The sequence below is a fragment of the Rhizophagus irregularis genome, chromosome 26 (genome assembly GCF_026210795.1).
Source record: "Rhizophagus irregularis chromosome 26, complete sequence".
Taxonomy (NCBI): Eukaryota; Fungi; Glomeromycota; class Glomeromycetes; order Glomerales; family Glomeraceae; genus Rhizophagus; species Rhizophagus irregularis.
In genome coordinates this window covers 1062848-1083162 of record NC_089454.1, presented here as the reverse complement: position 1 = coordinate 1083162, position 20315 = coordinate 1062848, and the positions used below count along the sequence as shown (strand labels likewise).

The 20315-nt window shown below is 25.3% G+C and overlaps 5 protein-coding genes across 5 annotated transcripts; 3 read left to right on the top strand and 2 right to left on the bottom strand.

Moving 5' to 3' along the window:
- Positions 1-1167: 1167 nt before the first annotated feature.
- On the top strand, positions 1168-2151 carry OCT59_017399 (uncharacterized protein; the record flags this gene model as incomplete). Its single annotated transcript, XM_025331935.2, has 3 exons — positions 1168-1230; positions 1319-1448; positions 1523-2151. The coding sequence occupies 3 exons, from the start codon at positions 1168-1170 to the stop codon at positions 2149-2151; spliced, it is 822 nt and encodes a 273-aa protein (XP_025179889.1).
- Positions 2152-3453: 1302 nt separating this feature from the next.
- Positions 3454-4670, bottom strand: OCT59_017398 (uncharacterized protein). The gene is made up of 3 exons (XM_066137460.1): positions 4644-4670; positions 3997-4546; positions 3454-3881 (listed from the first exon to the last, which is right to left on the bottom strand). Exons 2-3 carry the CDS (start codon positions 4505-4507, stop codon positions 3559-3561), a joined length of 834 nt encoding a protein of 277 aa, XP_066004044.1. The 5' UTR covers positions 4508-4546; positions 4644-4670; the 3' UTR covers positions 3454-3558.
- Positions 4671-13480: 8810 nt separating this feature from the next.
- Positions 13481-14803, bottom strand: OCT59_017397 (uncharacterized protein; the record flags this gene model as incomplete). The annotated part of the gene is made up of 5 exons (XM_025316691.2): positions 13481-13505; positions 13578-13723; positions 13805-13953; positions 14034-14368; positions 14439-14803. The coding sequence occupies 5 exons, from the start codon at positions 14801-14803 to the stop codon at positions 13481-13483; spliced, it is 1020 nt and encodes a 339-aa protein (XP_025179891.1).
- A 1348-nt stretch (positions 14804-16151) lies between these two features.
- Positions 16152-17827, top strand: OCT59_017396 (uncharacterized protein; the record flags this gene model as incomplete). Its single annotated transcript, XM_025316692.2, has 5 exons — positions 16152-16249; positions 16333-16414; positions 16492-16703; positions 16776-17028; positions 17102-17827. 5 exons carry the CDS (start codon positions 16152-16154, stop codon positions 17825-17827), a joined length of 1371 nt encoding a protein of 456 aa, XP_025179892.2.
- A 417-nt stretch (positions 17828-18244) lies between these two features.
- OCT59_017395 (uncharacterized protein) lies at positions 18245-19837 on the top strand (the record flags this gene model as incomplete). The annotated part of the gene is made up of 9 exons (XM_025316693.2): positions 18245-18331; positions 18450-18518; positions 18588-18660; positions 18738-18774; positions 18876-18940; positions 19019-19057; positions 19148-19287; positions 19359-19578; positions 19653-19837. 9 exons carry the CDS (start codon positions 18245-18247, stop codon positions 19694-19696), a joined length of 774 nt encoding a protein of 257 aa, XP_025179893.1. The 3' UTR covers positions 19697-19837.
- Between the last annotated feature and the right edge of the window lie 478 nt (positions 19838-20315).

Here is a 20315-nt window from a genome sequence, read left to right as displayed (position 1 = left end):
AATTAAATGAATGACTAAATAAAAAACAATGCAAAGGAAAATTCCTGCGGTTTGATTTTTTCATATGATCCCGTGCCAATTTTTGGTTCTCAATTTCCTTTTTTAAATGCTTAATCTTTTGATAGAAGACATAATTGGAATTCGTTTTTTATAAATTTTTAGAAATTTAACAAAGAAAGATGTGAGAAGTAGGAAATCTTATCAGAAATTTTTATTGAAGTACAAAAGTCTGATGACTTTTTCTCATGATCAAAAATCATTAAAAAAATATCGAAATTTCGAAAAACGACCAAAAATTGAAATTTTGTGTAAGATAAAATTTTCATACCATACTTTTTTTAATAAAAAAAATATATATCATTTATGCAAATTTTTTTCACTCATGACCTTTCTATTTGGATTTTTTAAAAAAATAATTATTAAAAAAGGTTATACAAATGGGAAATTCTCGTAAATAATCGTACAAAACATTCCCATGAAAAGCCATTCAAAATTTTTATTAACGTTAGTAAAACTTGGGAACTAGAAAAAAATATGACGAAAAGATCTTTTCCAATTTTAAAAAATAAACTTTCCTTAATAAATAAGTCGCGTGATTTTATTTCAAATGTGAAATTTTTCTAATGTTTCTCATTGTCCTGCATTTTGATTTCTTTCACGGGATTAGTCAATAGTCTTATGACCCGGTCTTTAACTTCCGAAATTGATTTTTGCTCCGAATAGAGTACAAATAATATAGCATTGATAATAACATATTTAATTATAGATTATGCATGATGATCACAACTATTCGGTAAACAAATCAAAGTGATCTTTTCAGTTTTGAAGCACTCAAGAGAAGACCCATGACCTCATTAAATTGCTCACATGAGTCCCGTGTTCTTTTCGTTATTTGTTATAAATATACATGTCTCTTGATACCAGAGAATGAAAGATAACGAACAAAAAAAAAAAAAAGGTTCAAAGGTGCTCCGACCAGATCAATAAAGTCAATTAATAAAAATCGATCGATCGTTCGTTTTCTTTTATCGCTTTTTTAACGTATTTCATAATTTTTTTCCTCTTAAGATAGAATATTTTTCGTTATATAAATTTTTTTTTTCGATTAAATTACATATTGTACATAAATAAATATATACATATATATAAATATATATTATACACAAAATGCCAAAAGCGCCCAATAAACTCACTAAAAGACATAGACAACATAAACATTGGAAAATTGAGGTACAAATCAAAATTGTTTTATGATTCACGTTACATCATTATCTCAAATACATGAATGTACATTTACATATACTTTAATTTATAATAGGAAGATGAACAATTAATGATTTTGGCAATAAAATACAATAAAAGAAAGTGGAAATTGGTTGCAGCGGAAATGGGAACTCGTGACGCGAAGCAATGTCGGGAGAGATACTTTGGACATCTTGAGGAAGGAAGTAAGTAAATTATTTACTAGAGATGTGTTTGTTATACAAATGACCCTTATTTATATTTATAAATTATTAATTAGTTGATAAGCATCCATTGTCAATCGAAGAAGATGCTCTAATCTTAGATATGCGAAAATGTAAAAAAGGTGAAAACCCAGCTGGATGGGCTGCAATTGCTCTCAGGATTAATGAGACTTTTAATCTCAAAAGGACGGCAAATCAAATAAAAAACAACTATAATCAACGTTTGAGTAAATTAGAGAATGAGAAATCACCATTTAAAACACACGAATTTTTCAATGGTATCGAGCGACCATCTGAAAAATTCGAATTTACCAAATGTTCCGATGAACAAGATAAACCGCACGATTTTAAATGTTCCGAGAAACAACTTAAAACATTCGAATACGACGTACTTTACAAAATTGGCAAACTTCCAAATTCCGAATTTAATAATAATAATAATATTACCCCTCAAGTTGAAATGAAAATATTAGATTCAAATTCCGAATTTAATAATAATAATATTATTACCTCTCAAGTTGAAATGAAAATAGATTCAAATTCCGAATTTAATAATAATAATAATATTACCTCTCAAGTTGAAAAAATATTAGAAAATCCTAAGAATAATAATTATAATAATCAGCAAACCCCTATACCTATAGAAAATGAAAAAATGAGGATACCATTTATCATAAATCTATAAGCACTTAAGATTATCATATGAACATATTTCGTTAAGATTAAAAAAAAAATGATTATTTAAAATGATCATCTTGTACTTCTTTGTACCATATTATAAACTATGTAAATTTAATAAAAAATTTCTTTTTAAATTTTAAACTCTGAACGTGACTTCATAATATATCATAAAAACGTTCACCTGATCAAAATATTTAAGGAACGCGAGGAATGAAAATGCAATCATTATTAATAATTAAATGTCAGCTGAATTTTTATATATTAATTATAGTAATTTTAAATGTTTACCATTTTCTATAAATTTCCAAATATATTAATTATTGAAAGGGATCATCATTAAAAAGAAATCCATCAAGTGGTTGATTATTTTTTTTCCTTTTTTGAAACACAACTATTGAAAATCCACTAAAAAAATAAACGGTAATATACATATAAAAAAAAAAGACGTTTATATTTGTTTATATCCGGTTAATAAATAATAAATAATTGGTAATGTAAATGATCATTTTGATGGTTAAATTTAGTATAGAAAATCTTAATTGAAATTATTAATCTGTAATACTTAAAAATTTGTCATGTGAACTATACATTATTTATTTAACACATGAAAATACCAATCATTTAGAAACATGTTATCCGCAGTTTATATGTAAGTTAATGTACTTTGTAGGTACAAAGTTCGTCATAAAAAATATTTTTTAATATTGAATTTATGTAAAAAGATGAAGGAGTATTAATTCCGAGAAAGAAAAACTAAAAAACCAAAACAAGTAAATTAAGTTCTTAGAACCAGGGTCCCGAATCCCACGATGCAAAGAACCATGAAAGAAAGATATGGGTTGTGTAAGTCACAAGGTGATCATATCAATTTTGATAAGATTATTTTTAGATTTCGGGTAAAAATTAATTTGTCCATCCCCTGTATCTTTTTTTAATCTGTTTTATCGGGGTAATGACCCATTCTGTACACGTTTTCCTAATTGTATAACCGCAGCGGATTTGTATAACGTGCGTGATTAAATGAAAATCCTTTCTTTTTGTAAATAATGAAACTAAGTGAAACTCCTTTTCACGTTTCATATTTTCAAAGGTTTTATATTCTACAAATATTATTAAAATAAGGAAAAAAAAAATATGCAAAAATATGTAAAATATGTAAAAGATTTGTAAGATTTTTTAAAGAAAAAAAGAAAAAAAAAAAAAATATAACCAAAAAAAAAAGACTTGCATAAAAAATTTACAAAAAAAAAAATAATAATTAAACAAACATAATAATAATTCCTTATAATAAATAATAATAATGGATTTCTAAGAAAAATTAAAATATTTGAAAAAAAAAACATAATGATTACTAAATTATATATACTAACATTTTTATTAATTAATATTAATATTATTATTTATTAATTTTCTATCTATCATTTTTTTGACCATAAACTCTTACAAATTTTATAGAAGTCTTCGATTTATTAATTTCATTTATAAATTGTTGAATTAATTTATCATATTGATCTTGAGTAATTCCCATAGATTCTGATATTAAAACTTTTGAATTTTTCCAGGTTGTTACGATATTTTGAAGTAAATATTTTCCAACTCTACCTCCTTTAACTCCTAAAATACATTCTTTTTCTTCTTTATGAATTTTAATAATTTGATTTGTGTTACTCAAGAATTCTTCGAATAGTGAACTTACCAGAGGGTTTATTTGTTTAGATTCAAGATATAATCGATCTTTTTTTTTTTTAAAAAAAAAAAAGGACAAAATATTAGACACGAAAAAAAAGTAAAAAAGAAAGAATATTTTGAAAAAATCGAAATCTTTTATTTTTATTATTAAAACGCTCACATGCTTGTCCTAATCGACTTGTCGTATCACGTTCGTTATAAAATTGATTTTCACAATCCAGAATTTCTATCCAACCACCAGGTTTACATAAACGAACCAGTTCTTTTATAACCTTATCACGCCATTCATTTTCAGTGTATAAACCGAATTGAAGATAAATAAAATCAAAGGTATTCTTATCATAATATCGAAGACCATCCAAAATATCAGCTTTAAGAAATGAAGGAGAAACATCATATTGTAAAGTAGCGGTAATATCACAACCAAAAAAATCGGCAGTTTGATATAATTTAGCGTTATCTTTTAACCACGCGCCTTCACCACATTTAACGTTCAATACTCGAGCTCTTGAACTAGAAGATTTTAAACATTCTTCAACAGGGGAGGAAAAATTTCCTTGCCATATAAATCTATGTACATAATGTAACATTTGAGAAAAAGGGATATCTACATCATCGGGTATAGGGAATTTATATTCTTCTTCTTTAGGTTTAACACAGACACAACCCATTATTATTTAGGGAATCACGTAAAAAAAAAATGTCTCTCACTCTTTGAATTAATTTTTACAAAAAATATTTAGTATGAATGAGAGTCAAATCAGAAGGATTAACAAAAAAAAAAAAATGACAAGTAAAACAAATTACCTGAAAAAGAGAGAATAATTGAATGAATTTTTTTTTTTTTAAAAAAAAAACCGGGAAAAAAATATAAAATATATATATATATATAATTGTTATTTTATTTTATTTATTTTTTATATATACATAACTTTTTTTCATTTTTTTTTTCTTTTTTTTTTGTAGGTAAAAATACTGGCAACCTTTTTAAATAATTTTTATCAAAAAAAAAAAAAAAAAATATTTTAAAAAAATCTTAATGTTGTATTGCATATCATATTATCATCGGTCCAAATAGAAAATACAAGAGATACAAGAAATACAAAAACGTATCTGCAATGGAAAATCGCATGGTAATGTTTTTCAGCAAATATGGAAAGTAACACCAGAAAAAGCATTTGTGCCCACGCTTTTTTTTTTGAATTTTATATCTTATCAATTTTACATAATTAATAAGATGTGATAAAAAAAAAAACATTTTTTTTTTAAAGTTTATTATTACATAAAAAAAAATCATAAATACTCTAAATTCTCTCATAATGATGATGATAAAAAAAACTAGTTTATTTAAGCTTTAATAAAATTCTCAGCAAATCAATTGACACAAAAAATCTTTGTGAGACGAAAAGAATGATTTTAACCCCACGATACAATATGATACAATAGATACAATAGAATAACCAATATAGCATGAATTGTCAAGTTTAGGTAATAGATTATAGATATCTATCTTTTTTTTTTAAAAGTATTTTTAATAAATTGGAAATCACGTCAGATCAACTTTTTAAATGTAACGCATGTTCGTTTGCATAACCAATACAATTATCATCGAAAAGAAAAAGATTGGATTAAAGGTCCATTTTAGGTTTAATTACACTGCATGTTACATGCGAATTCTATATCTTTGTCTTACTTTAAAAAAAGTTTTTCTAAAAATCGGCTAAAAGGAAAATGTCTTCTTTAATTCCGAAAATACATCGAAATACAAGATTTAAACTTTTTTTAAATAATTTTCCCATGTGTGTTTGTCAATGAGTTTCATTTACCAGTTTTTTTATTATTTAAATATTTATAAAATTTTACCCACAGTAATTTTTAATTAAGACCTTTGTGTGATATTCTGAAATTTTATTTATAATATATACTGTAATATATATATTATATATATTGTATTTTGTATAATTGTATATAATAATATATATGATATATATATAAATATATAAATAAAAAAAAAATAAAGAAAATTAAAATAATAATAATAAATTTTATTATAACTATTATTTATTAAAATTATTAATTTATTATAATTATAAATAATCTTTTATTTTATTTTATTTTATTTTATTTTATTTTATTTTATTTATTTTTCTTTCTTTTTCTAGATTTAATTCGTCACTTTTTTTTTTTCATGAGATAGATTTGTCAAGGAAAATTCCTTTAAAGTTTATTCGTGGATCTTTTTTTAAATGAACTACCATTCATGGTATTGGAATTGTGATACTCATTGTAAAACCATAATTACAAAGACTTAGTAATTAATATATTATACAAGTAGTTTTATTTTACAAAGTAACAAGTAATTTTAAGAAACAACGAAATAACAATTAATAATAAATATAAATTTGTAGATAATGCAACTATATGAAATTACGTACACCCGGGTTTTAATATATATATATATATTATATATATATATTATTTATTTATTTATTTATTTATTCATATTATTTATTTACAGCACAATGATTGTTTCAATTTAGATTAATTTATCAATGAAAAAAAAAATTTTTTTTTTTTTTGTTTCCCTTTGTTCTATTCTCTTTATCAGTCTTTATTGTTATTATTACCTTTAATATAAAACTTTATTATGAAACGTGTTTCCCACGTTTTAAAAAAAATCTTCTTAATCTTCTTTGAAAAGGTCTTTATTGTATAATGAACACAATTAAATCACCTTTGCATAAACTATAAACTATAAACTTTAAAAGATATTAGATTTCTTTGAAAGAAGAATTTTAAAGAATTCTTTTTCTTTTGCTTACATGATGATACAATTGATACATGGATTATTACATATTTAAATATTTCAAATATCTTAATATCAAATACATGAGATCATCCCCCACCCGGAATTATCATCGAAAAAATTATTTCGTTTTTTTTTTTTTTTCTTTTTTTTCTTTTTTTTAATTTCTTTTAACCAAATAAAATTTTTCTTTGGGGTGATTTGTACTTCCGCGTGGTGATTTTCTTTAATATAAATATTCGTCATTAATCGTTTATTGACACTGAAATGATAAACATGACTAAACATGAACCTTCATTTTAAGAAAAAAAAATTTCGGAGATAATGTTTTTAACAATAAGTTATCATTTATCTTTTTTAGAAAATTTTAGAAATTTTAGAAAATTCTTTTTTTAAATTCTAACTTTAATTTTATTTTTATTTATAGTACTTTTTTTTTAATTGACCTATTTTTAATTTCAAGATTTTTTTTTTTTTTTGATCTTTAATCAATTACTAAACCATGCGGAATATACGATATTTATATATATATAAATATATATTATAAATATTATTATAAATATTATTGTATACCAATAAATAAATAAATAAATAAATAAATTAATAAAAAAGTTTTTTATTTTAAAACGAAACCATCGAACCCGTCATAACCATTTTTTTCTTTTTTCTCGACTTTTATTCCATTCATGATCTATAAATTTGAAACTTATATAATAAGTTACAATAAGTCTTTTGGAAAATGTTACAATAAAAATCTTTTGGAAATTGTTACATGTATCATAAGAATTCTTTCTTTTTCTTTCATAAAAAATATTAAAAAATATATTAAATCATATTACTTCTTTATTCTTTTTTCATTCATATGAATATTTTTAAATTGTATTCCCATTCTTAATACATGAATATACATTTCCCTTTTCTTTCGTCTTTCTTTTTTTCTAAGACGTAATTTAACTGGTGTAACATCATCTTATACAAAAATGTGTAGGATTATGAGCATCAATGATCTACTGTCAGTTGTCGGTCGGTTCGTCAAATATATGTAACCAATATGAATAACGATCTAATTACACTAATTACACTAATTACACAGTTGTCCCCACGATCAAGTTACAAATGTAAACAATTAGACAATCGAAATCATGTATAATTGGATAAAGATGATGTAGTGTGATAAATCACATGCAAAATTGTTATTTTATTTTTTAGTATTTTTCTCCTTCGGATTGTCTTAATACCATTTAAGTATAACTGGTTTTTTATGAACTAATCGGAGTAAGAACGAAAATTTATCTTTTTTTAGTTTTTTTAGTTTTACTGGATTTTTATTACGTAAAAAAAAAAAAATTTTTTTTTGTACGTTGTTTTTTGTACCGTTTTGCATTTTTTTTTATTTTGTGTAATTAATATTTTGAGTGGGTAAAAAAAAATTATTTTTTCTAGTTAGGAAATTTTCAATCTTTTTCAATCTTGGAAAAATAACTATTGATCTTATATCATATGATCCTCTTAATTATAAAAGCTTTGTATCGTGTTACAGAAAAGATTTCATAATCTTTTACATTCATGTAACACAACGAATCATATCCCTTACTTTAAATTTTTCGCCAAGAAAAAAAAAAAATCAAATCTCCACGCGAGTGATAAACTGTTTAATGATGGAAATTTTAATCATAGTAATTTCGATATAAATATTCATTGATGGGTTTTTTTTTATAAACACAAGGTTTTTTTTATTAGAAACAAGTTAAATAATGCATGAACTTGATTATTTATGATTGGCGAATAATTATTAAATTTCTTTTCTCATGAAAAAAAAATATAAACATAAATGTTGTTAACTTTTTTATCCCTTAAAAAACTTTTTCTTTGTTTAACCAAAAACTCGATTTTTTAACCTGATAATCCAATATAATAATCTTTTAATCTATTATTATTATTATCTGTTATTTATTATTATTATTTATTATTATTATTATTATTATACTTACTGAAAAAGATGTTCTTTTTGTTTATGAGGTTCTTTTCATGCCTTTCTGTTTATGATCTGATGAAATGTTGCATCGTGTGCATCTCTTTATTGCTGTCAACCAATGTGAATGTTATCATAACGTTTTTTGAACCTAATATTATTTTTTTGTACTCTCTATCCTGTTTTGCCAAATATTGTACTGTACTCCCATACTCCCATACAAATTATTAACAACCAAAGCTGAGGTAAAGGTACCCAACTTGACAAAAGTACCAAGTCATGAATTTTTTTTTTACCAAAAAAAAAAAAAAAATTCAAAGAAATTTATTATTTTATTCTTTCGTGATCGGCCGCTGGTTTGAATTTAGAAATACGCAAAAATACGCAATAAATGCTATCATCCCAATTTTTGAGTTCTAATACTTTGGAAAGAGTTTATAATAAAGATAACTGATACAATATATTGATAGCTTTGAAAGTAGGAAGAACTAAGTCATCCGTATGGTCGTCCTGTTTGTCGAAAATGTAATGCTGTATTTTGGGCCAAATCAGGAACTTCTACTTTAAGAAAATACTTGTCATTGCATCGTCAAAACGGCGTCAAAGAACTTTTAAATTTAATTTAAAAAGTAGATTTATTTAGAAATACCGTTATTTTTACACTTTCATTGCACTTCGGGAGTAGGCTTATAATTTTTTTTGTAGAAGTTGTAGTTGCGGTTCGTACCTTATGAAATAAAGCGTATTAAAATTTTTTTTTTAAAAAAAATAATTTAGAAATAAGCATAAATGTATAAATTTGATATCATCATCTGATACAATATCAAATTGATAGCTTTGAGCTAAGTCATCCGTATGGGATCACTTTGATGCTAAAACAGCCAAATATCCTGGTCGTCCCGTTTGTCGAAAATGTAATGTTGTATTTTCGACTAGATCAGGAACTTCTATTTAAGAAGACACCTGTCTTCTCACAAAATTGCATCACCAAAACGGCGTCAAAGAACTTTTAAATTTAATTTAAAAGTAGATTTAATTTAGAAATACCGTTATTTTTAACACTTTCATTGCACTTCGGGAGTAGGCTTATAATGTTTTTTGTAGAAGTTGCAGTACCTTATGAAATAAAGCGTATTAAAATTTTTTTTTTAAAAAAAATAATTCAGAAATAAGCATAAATGTATAAATTTGATATCATCATCTGATACAATATCAAATTGATAGCTTTGAGAGTGAGGAGAACTAAGTTATCCGTATGTCACTTTGATGCAAATATCCTGGTCGTCCTGTTTGTCGAAAATGTAATGCTATATTTTCGATCAGATCAGGAACTTCTATTTTAAGAAGACACTTGTCTTCTCACAAAATTGCATCACCAAAACAGCGTCAAAGAACTTTTAAATTTAATTTAAAAGTAGATTTAATTTAGAAATACCGTTATTTTTAACACTTTCATTGCACTTCGGGAGTAGGCTTATAATTTCTTTTGTAGAAGTTGCAGTTGCGTTCGTACCTAAGCGCGTTAAATAACGTATTAAAATTGATGAAGCGATGATATGAATGGATCCTCACCTAAAGATTGTGAAGATTGTTCTTCTTGATGATGTTGCTGTTGTCCACCTATCAGAAGTTAATAAAGATATTATAAATTATTTATATTTAATTGATTTGATAATAATATATTTTTTTTAATTCAGAAATAAGCATAAATAATGCATAAATTTGATATCATCACAATTTTGAGTTCTTATATTTTGGAAAGAGTTTATAAAAAGATCTTAGAGAGCGTAAAATTAATTTAGTAATATACGTGAATTTTGATCTCATCACAGTTTTGAGTTCTTAAACCTTGAAAAGAGTTTATATTAAGACAACAGATACAATACAGTCAACTCACCCCTTGGAATTATATACATAATTTTTTTGTAACAGTGCATTTAGAGAGGGTGTGCATTTTATAAAGAGTAAATAATTAGAGATCATACCTAACCAGAGGGTACATTTAGGGAGGGTATACATAATGGGTACATTTATAAAGGGCGCATTTAAGGAAAGTTGACTATATTCAAATATTCAAATTTGGACCATAGTATTGATAACTTTAAAATTTAAATTTTTATTTTAGAAAATTTTGATCCCATCACAATTTTGAGTTATACAGTACTTTCTTTATAATAAGATAACTGAAACAATATACTTAAACGCTATAGTTCTGAACATCCAAATTTATTTTTGGCGCTTTATTTAATTATTTTAGTAAATAATTTAAATGACTTTTTTTGCCATCCTGAAAATACTGCCCATTGAGCCTCCACATGATGAGACTATACTGAACTTTTGAAGATTTTAGATTTTACATATTTGAAAATAGTATATCTACGTAATTACTTGTACGTCTTGTACTTAACTGAATCCATAAACGCGTTTATGAATTTCAGCAGCAGCAGCTTCCTAGATCAACTAAACTCTGGAAGAAATTGAACTTTTATAAAAGGGGATATAGTAGGTATATCTATGGGCAGTAGACGATAATACTCGGGCAAATAATCCTAGTATGGGCGAGGGTAAATGGAATGTGAAGTAATTCCTCCTATACTTGGGCGCAAATAATCCCTATGAATGTGCAATGATTCGTTAATTGATTGAACTTTTATAAAAGAAGATATATTACATTAATTGAGGATATAGTACTTAATTGAACTTTATAAAGAGGATATAAACTTTTATAAAAAGGATATGCGAAACTTTTATAAAGAGAATATAGTGCATGAATGGGCGCTGATACCCCAAACGATTTTATTTCTGCATTCCAAAATTATCTTAGACAGCCCGGTATTGTTTATAATAGTGTTCTCAGATCACTAATTAATAGTCGGGATTTTGTTTTAGCTAATTAAACTAATATGAAAAGGATATACTGTATATCATTATTTGAAAATTATTAAGGAGGATATATTGAACTTTACTATGAGTAAGGGTAGAGATTCGCTTTCATAATTTTATGATTCTTTGATTCAAATTCATAATTGCTTAATTGTAAATTTGAATAAATAATGCAAGAATACTGCAAAGAATTAAATTAAAAACATGTTCCAATAATTTTATTGTGAACCAATGATTTTACATGAACCAATAATTTTTAATCGTCGTTAAAGTCGTTAAAAGTGAAGAAAGAAAATTCTTTAAAAAATGTAGTAATAAAAAAATATATATATTTGAAGAAAACCTCACCAATTTTTTATAATAAAAAAAAAAGATTATAAAATAATAAAAAAAAAATCTATTGTTATTAATTGATGTTATTCTTCTACCGGTTTATAATTAATCTTTTACGTGATTATTGCAAGAAATAAGGTAAAAAACGAACTATTGTATATCCTTAACAGGCAGTTTGATAAGAACAGTTTACCCGACCTCAACAGATAATTGGCTGGCTAAATATAATTATTTTGATATATATATATAATTAGATAAATTGTTATTTTCTTTTATCAATGACTCCTTCCTTTATCATGAACTGACCGCCCAACCGCCCAATCACGAGAAAATGACCTTATCGTAAAGTAAAATAATTTTTTTTCTATCTTGATGCTTTTTATTCATGTGTCAGAAACCAAATTGGAAAACAAATTCTAATTTAGTACCTTTCTTCTAATCTGGTGGCTTTCTTCCCCTTTCTTGTTTTCTTCTAATTTAGTGCTTTAGTTTACAAAAAAAAAATTCGTTATCATTCATTTTACAAGAACTTTTCTCATACCTATTACAAAAAAGAAAATCTAACTAAATTTAGTTGTAAATTCTTTCTTATCTAAACTTTATCAAAGGATTAACAAAGATGTACAAGTAAAGATTAATTTATAGTGATAGTCCTCTTTTTCTTTTACGATAAATAAACCTTTTTATCATCAACTATTTATAGTTTATAAACCTTTCAAATTTTGACCATTCAATGAAGTATATTATTTATGATAGTAAACAACGCGTTTAAAATGTATTATTTTATCAATTTTTTTTTTTTTTTAAATACAAATTTGGTTAAGTTGAGAATGAAAATAATTTTAACGATAAACGATATGATTATCCGAAAATTTATCGGAATTAATGAAAACCCGGATTAAATAGATACTGATAGACCCAATTTGATAAAAATTTCAAAATTGATCTACTCAGATATGAGATTTTAGAAAGAAAGAGTTCCTCAAATTATTAATTGAATTATCATATTTGGGTAAATTCTTGAATATTAAAAAAAAAAAGGGTTATCAATTGCTACAAATGTAAAGATAGCGGATTGTTATACAAAAAGTAATTGTCTATTTAAAGCATTTTAGTGACAGGATTTTAATTACACAATCTTCAACGTTAATGATGTGTCACGTGACACACGCGTGCCTATCACATACTCAGTTATACCAAATTATTCATACTATATCTACAATAATTAAATCAATTCTTTAAAAAAAAACGTTCTATTTATTTATATATAATAAATAATTTTGTGTTCTAAATAAATAATAAACTATATATGAATTTCTAAAAAGGATCGAAAATATTTTATACATTAATCAAATATATAACTATATACAAATTACAAATCAATAATATATCCCATCATTGCCTATGTTATCTCTATGTAATAAAAATAAATAAAAATAAAATAAAATATAAATCAATATATCCAAAAATTCTATGAAATTAAAATATAAATTAGAAAGAACTAATTGTAGGAAATTTACAAAGTTAATTTAATAATATTCTAAATGATCAAGCAAAAAAAGGGGGCATAATCTATATACAACTTACAATGATATTATATTACAACCATGGACACATTACACATCACCATCATAAATCATACACCATACATCATGAACTTTTTTTTCCGTAAACTCTAAAAATCAAAAGAAATAAATGAATTTCACATTTTAATATTAAATAAGATTGTAACCAAAAACAAAAATACCTGTATGTCTTACAATAAGTCTTGAGTTTATTTACTTCATCGTACATAGTATTTATGGCTCCATTAAATTCTGATTCATTCATATTCATAAATTCACAAAATTCTTTTTTCTTTAATTCTAACCGTTTAAAGAGATTCTGACAAACCTAAATATATGTATATATAGTATCTCGTAAATCATCACGGAAAGATTAAACGCCAATATCGTATTGAATCGAATTAATTACCAGTTGAGAAAGTCTTCCACCGAAAAGTGGAGTAATTCTATGATCTGAATGTACGGTGCTAGAATCAATCATCTTGTTGGAGGTTAAAGCTTTTTGAAACACACAAGGATTTAATTGATGAATTCCTATTTTCAAATTAAATTCATCATCTATTAATAAAAACTAGATTAGTAAATAATAAAGTCTTGACGTAATTAACACATATTTAACAAGTTCTTATTATACTTACAAGCTTTAAATATTTTTTTCGTCGTATGACCAGCATTGGACAAAGGTTGCATTTCCATTAACTCTACCCATCCTCCAGGTTTCAATATTCTAACAATCTCTGGTAGAATATAGTTTTCCCAATCAGCTTCATTCACAGAAGTAAAAAATCTTTGGTGTACGAAATCAAAAGTATCATCAGGAAAAGGTAACCCTTCCATTAGATTGTGATGAAGAAATGCGGCATTGGGTAATTCCATTTCTATTCTTGCACGTTCCGCATCATCATCTATACCAACAAATGTTGAATTAGAATATTCCGTAGCTAAATCGCTCATCCAAATTCCACTTCCACATCTAAGTTCAGATTAAATAAATACAAAGCAAGCAAAAAAGTAAAACAATGCAAATTAATCAGTTAACTTACTGAACATCCAATACTTTTGCGCCCCCAAGCTCAAAATTTTCTTCAAGTGGAGAAGAATAATTACTTCTCCAAACACATTTACTAAATAAATAGTGTTGCATTTGTAATCTTTCAATATTTTTATCAGCGCTTGGTAAAAAATATTCCCCTCCTTCGATATTTCGTAATACTTTTGGATCTGAAGGTGGCAAAGGGTCATAAAATGAGTTTATTGTCAATATTTCATCACTATTACTAAGTTGACTGGCTTTATCAGATGATGTTGTTGATGAAGTATCAGAACTTGGATCAGTATGTCTTCGCTTGGCTTTATTTTTTTTATTTTTCACTTTTGAATCACTGATCCATTGTGTATCTCGAAACATTTGTTTATTTTGAACAAAAAGGAATAAAATTTATATCAAATAAAAGAAGGTAACGTAACTTAAAAGAGAAAATTAGTAGTAAAAAAAAAAAAAAAATTCTATTAAATAATTGTATATTATGTATATATATTTATATATATATTTTATATATATTTTTCCCAAAAAAAAAACCAAAGAAAAAAATTTAATTTTTTTTTTTTGAAAAAAATGGTTCTTTACATATTTATTTATATATTTTTCACAATATTTGCTTGCGTAAAGATAATCTTATCAATAAACGCTGCGTGAGAATTAAAAAAAATCAACATAAAAAAAACATTTTAAAGTTTAAGATGATGCAGGTGTCTTATCTCTTAACTGGTTGAAATTAAATTGATAGTGATAAGGTCATGCCGTCTTATTTAGTTAAATAAATCTGCATTAGGTCGATTTTGACAAAAAACGCGAATGAGAACATGCGGTAAGATTACTCAGAAGAGTATCCCGTTTGTAAATAATAATTTACTCCCAACTAATTAAAAATTTTTAATCATGTATTAGAATTAAAATTATTAGAAATTTGGGGAAATTACTTATTTGGTAAATATTTAATTTCTCTCTTTTTTTTTTTGCTTGCATAATGTATTTATTATTAGTTAATCATTTACATTCTGATTTACGGCTTATGCATTAATTGCATTAAATTTTTAGTTACGAAATTTCGAAGTTTCGGAAGTTATGTTTATGAAAAAGTCAAATGATTCAAATGATGGGAAACATAAGAAAATTCCATTTCCTCACATTGGGCACATTGGTCACGTCTAAATAATTGTTGATACCGCCATTTCAAGTTAAAAGAATTGATCACGTTATAATTAAATAAATATAATGAAGTCACGAGTGACAATATTTTAAAAAAAGTTGGTGACGTTATCTAAGAAGGAAAACCAGAAAAAGGTTAGGTTATATCTTTATCAGGTCACATTATGATCACATGTTTTATAAGTCTACGGAATTGACCGATTTTTTAATCGCTTATAATGAAAAAAAAAACTTGATCGTTAATAATGAAACCTGTAGAAAACTAGAAGTAATGAATGATAGATAACCCAAAGTGGTCTGACGCGCAGAATTGACTGCGAATTTGGCGTTCTTGAATTTTTAATTTTTTGACGTAATTTTTCTTTTTTAATTTATACATTAATAGATAATGATGATGTAAGTTGCAGATTTTATAGGGGGAAATTTAATCAATTTGTTCTATTCTTTAGGGTTAGATACTTATGTATGGATTTACGATTTACATATATCAAATTATTATAAATTCAACTTACCTTTTTTACACATCCTTTTTTAAAAAATAATCATCATGAATATCACAAATGATAGACAGGATGATGAAACGCAATTTCCTTCAAGAATGGCAACAATCGATTCCAATTCCAACTCTAACAACGTTACTGCTACGTAATAAAAATTTTTTTAAAATTGATTGGATATTTTTTTTTTTTTAAAAAAAATAATTTATATAAAATTTTTATCAATTACAGCATCTCAGAAGTTATTGAACCACCTAATGAGTTTCATAAGAAAATTATATACCCACTTAAATATAAAATTAATTTAAGAAACGTCGGTAATAATCTTCTTCTCATGATCTTTAAAATAATATTTTTTTTTTTTATAAAGTAATTTTATTTATTCGATAGGAAAAATGTGTGTATGAACCTCAATCCGAATCCGAACTATACAAAACTCCTTTACAAAAGAAATTATATTATTTTTTTGAGGAACCTCAATCTAAGAAAGCGCTAGCTTTTTCTTTCTTCTCCAATATATGCACACTTGCTACAATATTAATTATTTGTCTCGATTCATTGCCAACTTTTCTTATGATCAAGAATGTGAATGTTCACTTGTGGTAATTATATGTATATATATACGTAATATGATATATAATGTATATGTGCGTATGACTAATTTTTTTTTTTAGGCTCCCGTTTGATATTTTGATAGTTATAGTATTTACTATAGAATATGTTGGATGTTTTCTTGCTGCTCCAAATAAATGGAAATTTGCAATAAAACCATTCAATTTGTTGAATTTGATATCAATCATACCTTTTTATCTTCAGATAATTAGTCCTTTTGCTGAAGATACGACTCTTCGATTTACTAGGATTCTACGTTTGACTAGAATTATCAATTCATTACAACGTATTGGAAAATATTCTGATGGATTCTTGGTAATTATTTTTAAAATTTACTCTTATAAAATAAATGAGAAGATTAATCTTAATATTCTAAATCTTTATTTAGATTGCGACAAATATAATTTTATTATCATCAATTCGAATATTTTTAAACTTAGTCTATGTTTTAATAATATTAATGATTTCAGCAATCATTATATATTATGCTGAAAGAGGTGAATTTGATATTTTTACAGATTCATGGTATAGGACATTACCAAATGGAACAAGAGAAAAAAGTCCATTTCAATCCGTTTTTCACAGTTTATATTGGAGTATAACTACAATGACAACAACTGGATTTGGTGATATAATCCCAATAACACCAATTGGAATGTTTATTGCCGCATTAACTTCTTTATCTGGAATTTTAGTCATTGCGATAACTTCTTCTATCATTGGAATAAATTCTGACTTGGAATGGTCAAGATATCAACGACATAAAACTAAAGTGAATTTTTCTGAAATGTGGAAAGCAATTGATGATAAAGATATTGATAATTTAAGTCGTAATGAACTAATCAAAAAAGAAGAAATTTTGGAATTTCAATATGGTATTTTAAGGGACCTTATAGAAGAAATTCAAAAGCAACTTAACGAGCTTGGCGGATTTGGGGTTATGACTTATTTAGTTAAACATAACGAATTAGAAGTTAAACATATTCAAACGAATGAAAAATTAAGTAAATTAGAATTTGAGTTAAAAAAATATGAAACTCTTTTGGGAAATATCGATGATTATTATCATGAAGGTTTTGACAAAAAACAAAAAAAAAATTATTGTAAATATTAGAGAACTTTTAAGATTTGATTACAAAATCTTATTGTATTATAAATTGGATAAAAAAACTAATAGAGAAAAAAAACCAATAGAGAAAAAAAACTTTTTTTTATATTGCATATTGAGAAATAGGGCATAGTTTTTTTTTATCTGTTATTATTTCAATTTATTTAATTTATTTATTACACCAAAGAACAATGGTATTTCGTGATTTTAAAAGTTTGATTTCGTGATCTCAATAATTTTACGTACTACAATATATAAATATAATTTGCACCAATAACGAGGAAACGTTTCTCAGATCTTTCCTAATTTAATAAAGGGCTCCATAAATATAACGTGATTCTTATTTACTTGTATATAATCTCTTAATTTCAAAGTTAGATGAGCATCATTTTTCTGGATCTCCTCTCTTAAAAAATAATCAAAATGATGGCCCTTCGTCAAATATTTCAACGTAGACCTCCTCACCATTATGATACAATTCCTGAAGAGCCTCATGATCGATATCATCATGTAAATATTGTCGAAATAAAATAAATTTTTTTTTTAAAAAAAAAACCATATATATCTATTATATATATTTAATATATATATACATTTTTTTTCTTTTTATTATTTGCTTAAATTTTAGTCAGAAGATCATTTTGAATCACCAGAGTTAATTCGTGACATGATTCTTGGAATTAGCGACGGTCTAACGGTAAAAAGTCAGACTTTTCTTTTTTTTTTTGTTGAAAATGTTATTGAAATGATTTTAAATATGTTATAGGTACCCTTCGCTTTGTCTGCCGGATTATCTTCTATGGGAAGTAATCATCTTGTTATTACCGGAGGACTGGCCGGTTTGTCAGATTGGAATTACTCAATTTTGTGTTTAAATTATTAAATTTCTAAAAAATTAATAAATTTTTTATTATAGAGCTGATTTCAGGTGCAATTTCGATGGGATTAGGCGGGTATATATCATTTTTAACTCACCAAAAAATATACTATTTTTTAGTTTGAATATACATATATACTTTTCCTTTATTTAGATCTCTACTTTTCCTTTATTTAGATATCTGAGTGCAAAATCAGAAGCTGATCATTACAACGCTGAGAGAAGGAGAGAGGAATGGGAAGGTATGATTTCAAAGGATATGGCCATTATTCAACAAGTTACAAGTTGATGTAATCTTATGTTTATTCTTATTTTTAAAGTGGAAAACTGTCTAGATGCAGAAATTCAAGAGATATATGGTGCGTATTTTGAAGCATCTCAATAAAGAGTTAACCAACTATAATAATAATGATATTTAATAATAATCTCTCTTTTTTTTTGGATAATAGATATTATGGCACCTTACGGATTAGATAAAGATGCTTTAGCACCTGTTATTGAAAAATTTAAATCTGATCCTCAAAAATTCGTTGATTTTATGATGAAATTTGAGCTAAACCTTGAAAAGCCAAACCCTTCAAGATCTTGGGTGAGTTATTATATCATAAATTATAATGATTAAAATTAAAAATAATGAATAATCTATATCCTCTTTTATAGCAAAGTGCTATGACGATTGGAGTTTCTTATTTCGTTGCCGGTCTAATACCGTTAATACCTTATTTACTTGTGGATAATGTTATTATTGGACTTTATGCTAGTAGTTTAGTAACTATAGTATGTCTTTTAGTCTTTGGATATATTAAAGCATTATTCACTTCTCCTGAAAAAGCTTTGTGGGGTGCTATACAAACTGCATTTGTTGGTGGAATTGCAGCAGGTGAGAGAATTTTCATTTCTAATAAAATTATGATAGAAATAATTTTTATTAACTTATACCATTTCCTTTTAAAGCTGCATCTTTTGGAGGCGTTTGGTTAATTGGACGTGAGGATTAGAAGATGAATATTTTTTAATATCTTTATAATATTTTTCTTTTATTTTATATTTGGTTCCTTTTCAATCTCATCATAATACTCACATCACTAGTGTGTCATAACCGCATTAAAATATGAAATTTGTATCATTTCATTTATTAATTGTGCAATAAGGGAATGTATTTACTTTTTGGTCTTAAATTGCTTTTTTATTTCAAATTTTATATGTGTACAGGTTTACAAAAGACAAAGTAGTGAAACAAATAACAAACGAATTTTGTTTAGATTATATATTGAAAGATTGATTTTTCATTGTCTGTCGCTCTAGAAGGTTCACCAAACTCCCGAATTATTTTATTTTTTGTTCTAGGTTATTATTTGTTTGGAAGTCTAGACCCGTAGGTGGCGCCCATGCAGTGTTACAGATCATCTATGCTAATCAAAAAAAGTTGTTGACAGGATTCTAGACTCTAATACAAACCAAATTTGTATTCAAGTCAATCAAAAAAAAAACACCATATAATTACCTAAGGAGCGTATTTTTAAGAGAAAAAATTCAAAAAATCCAAATTTTTTTTTTAAAAAAAAAAAATAAATTACCACAAAAAATTCAAATACCATAACAATTTTAATAAACACC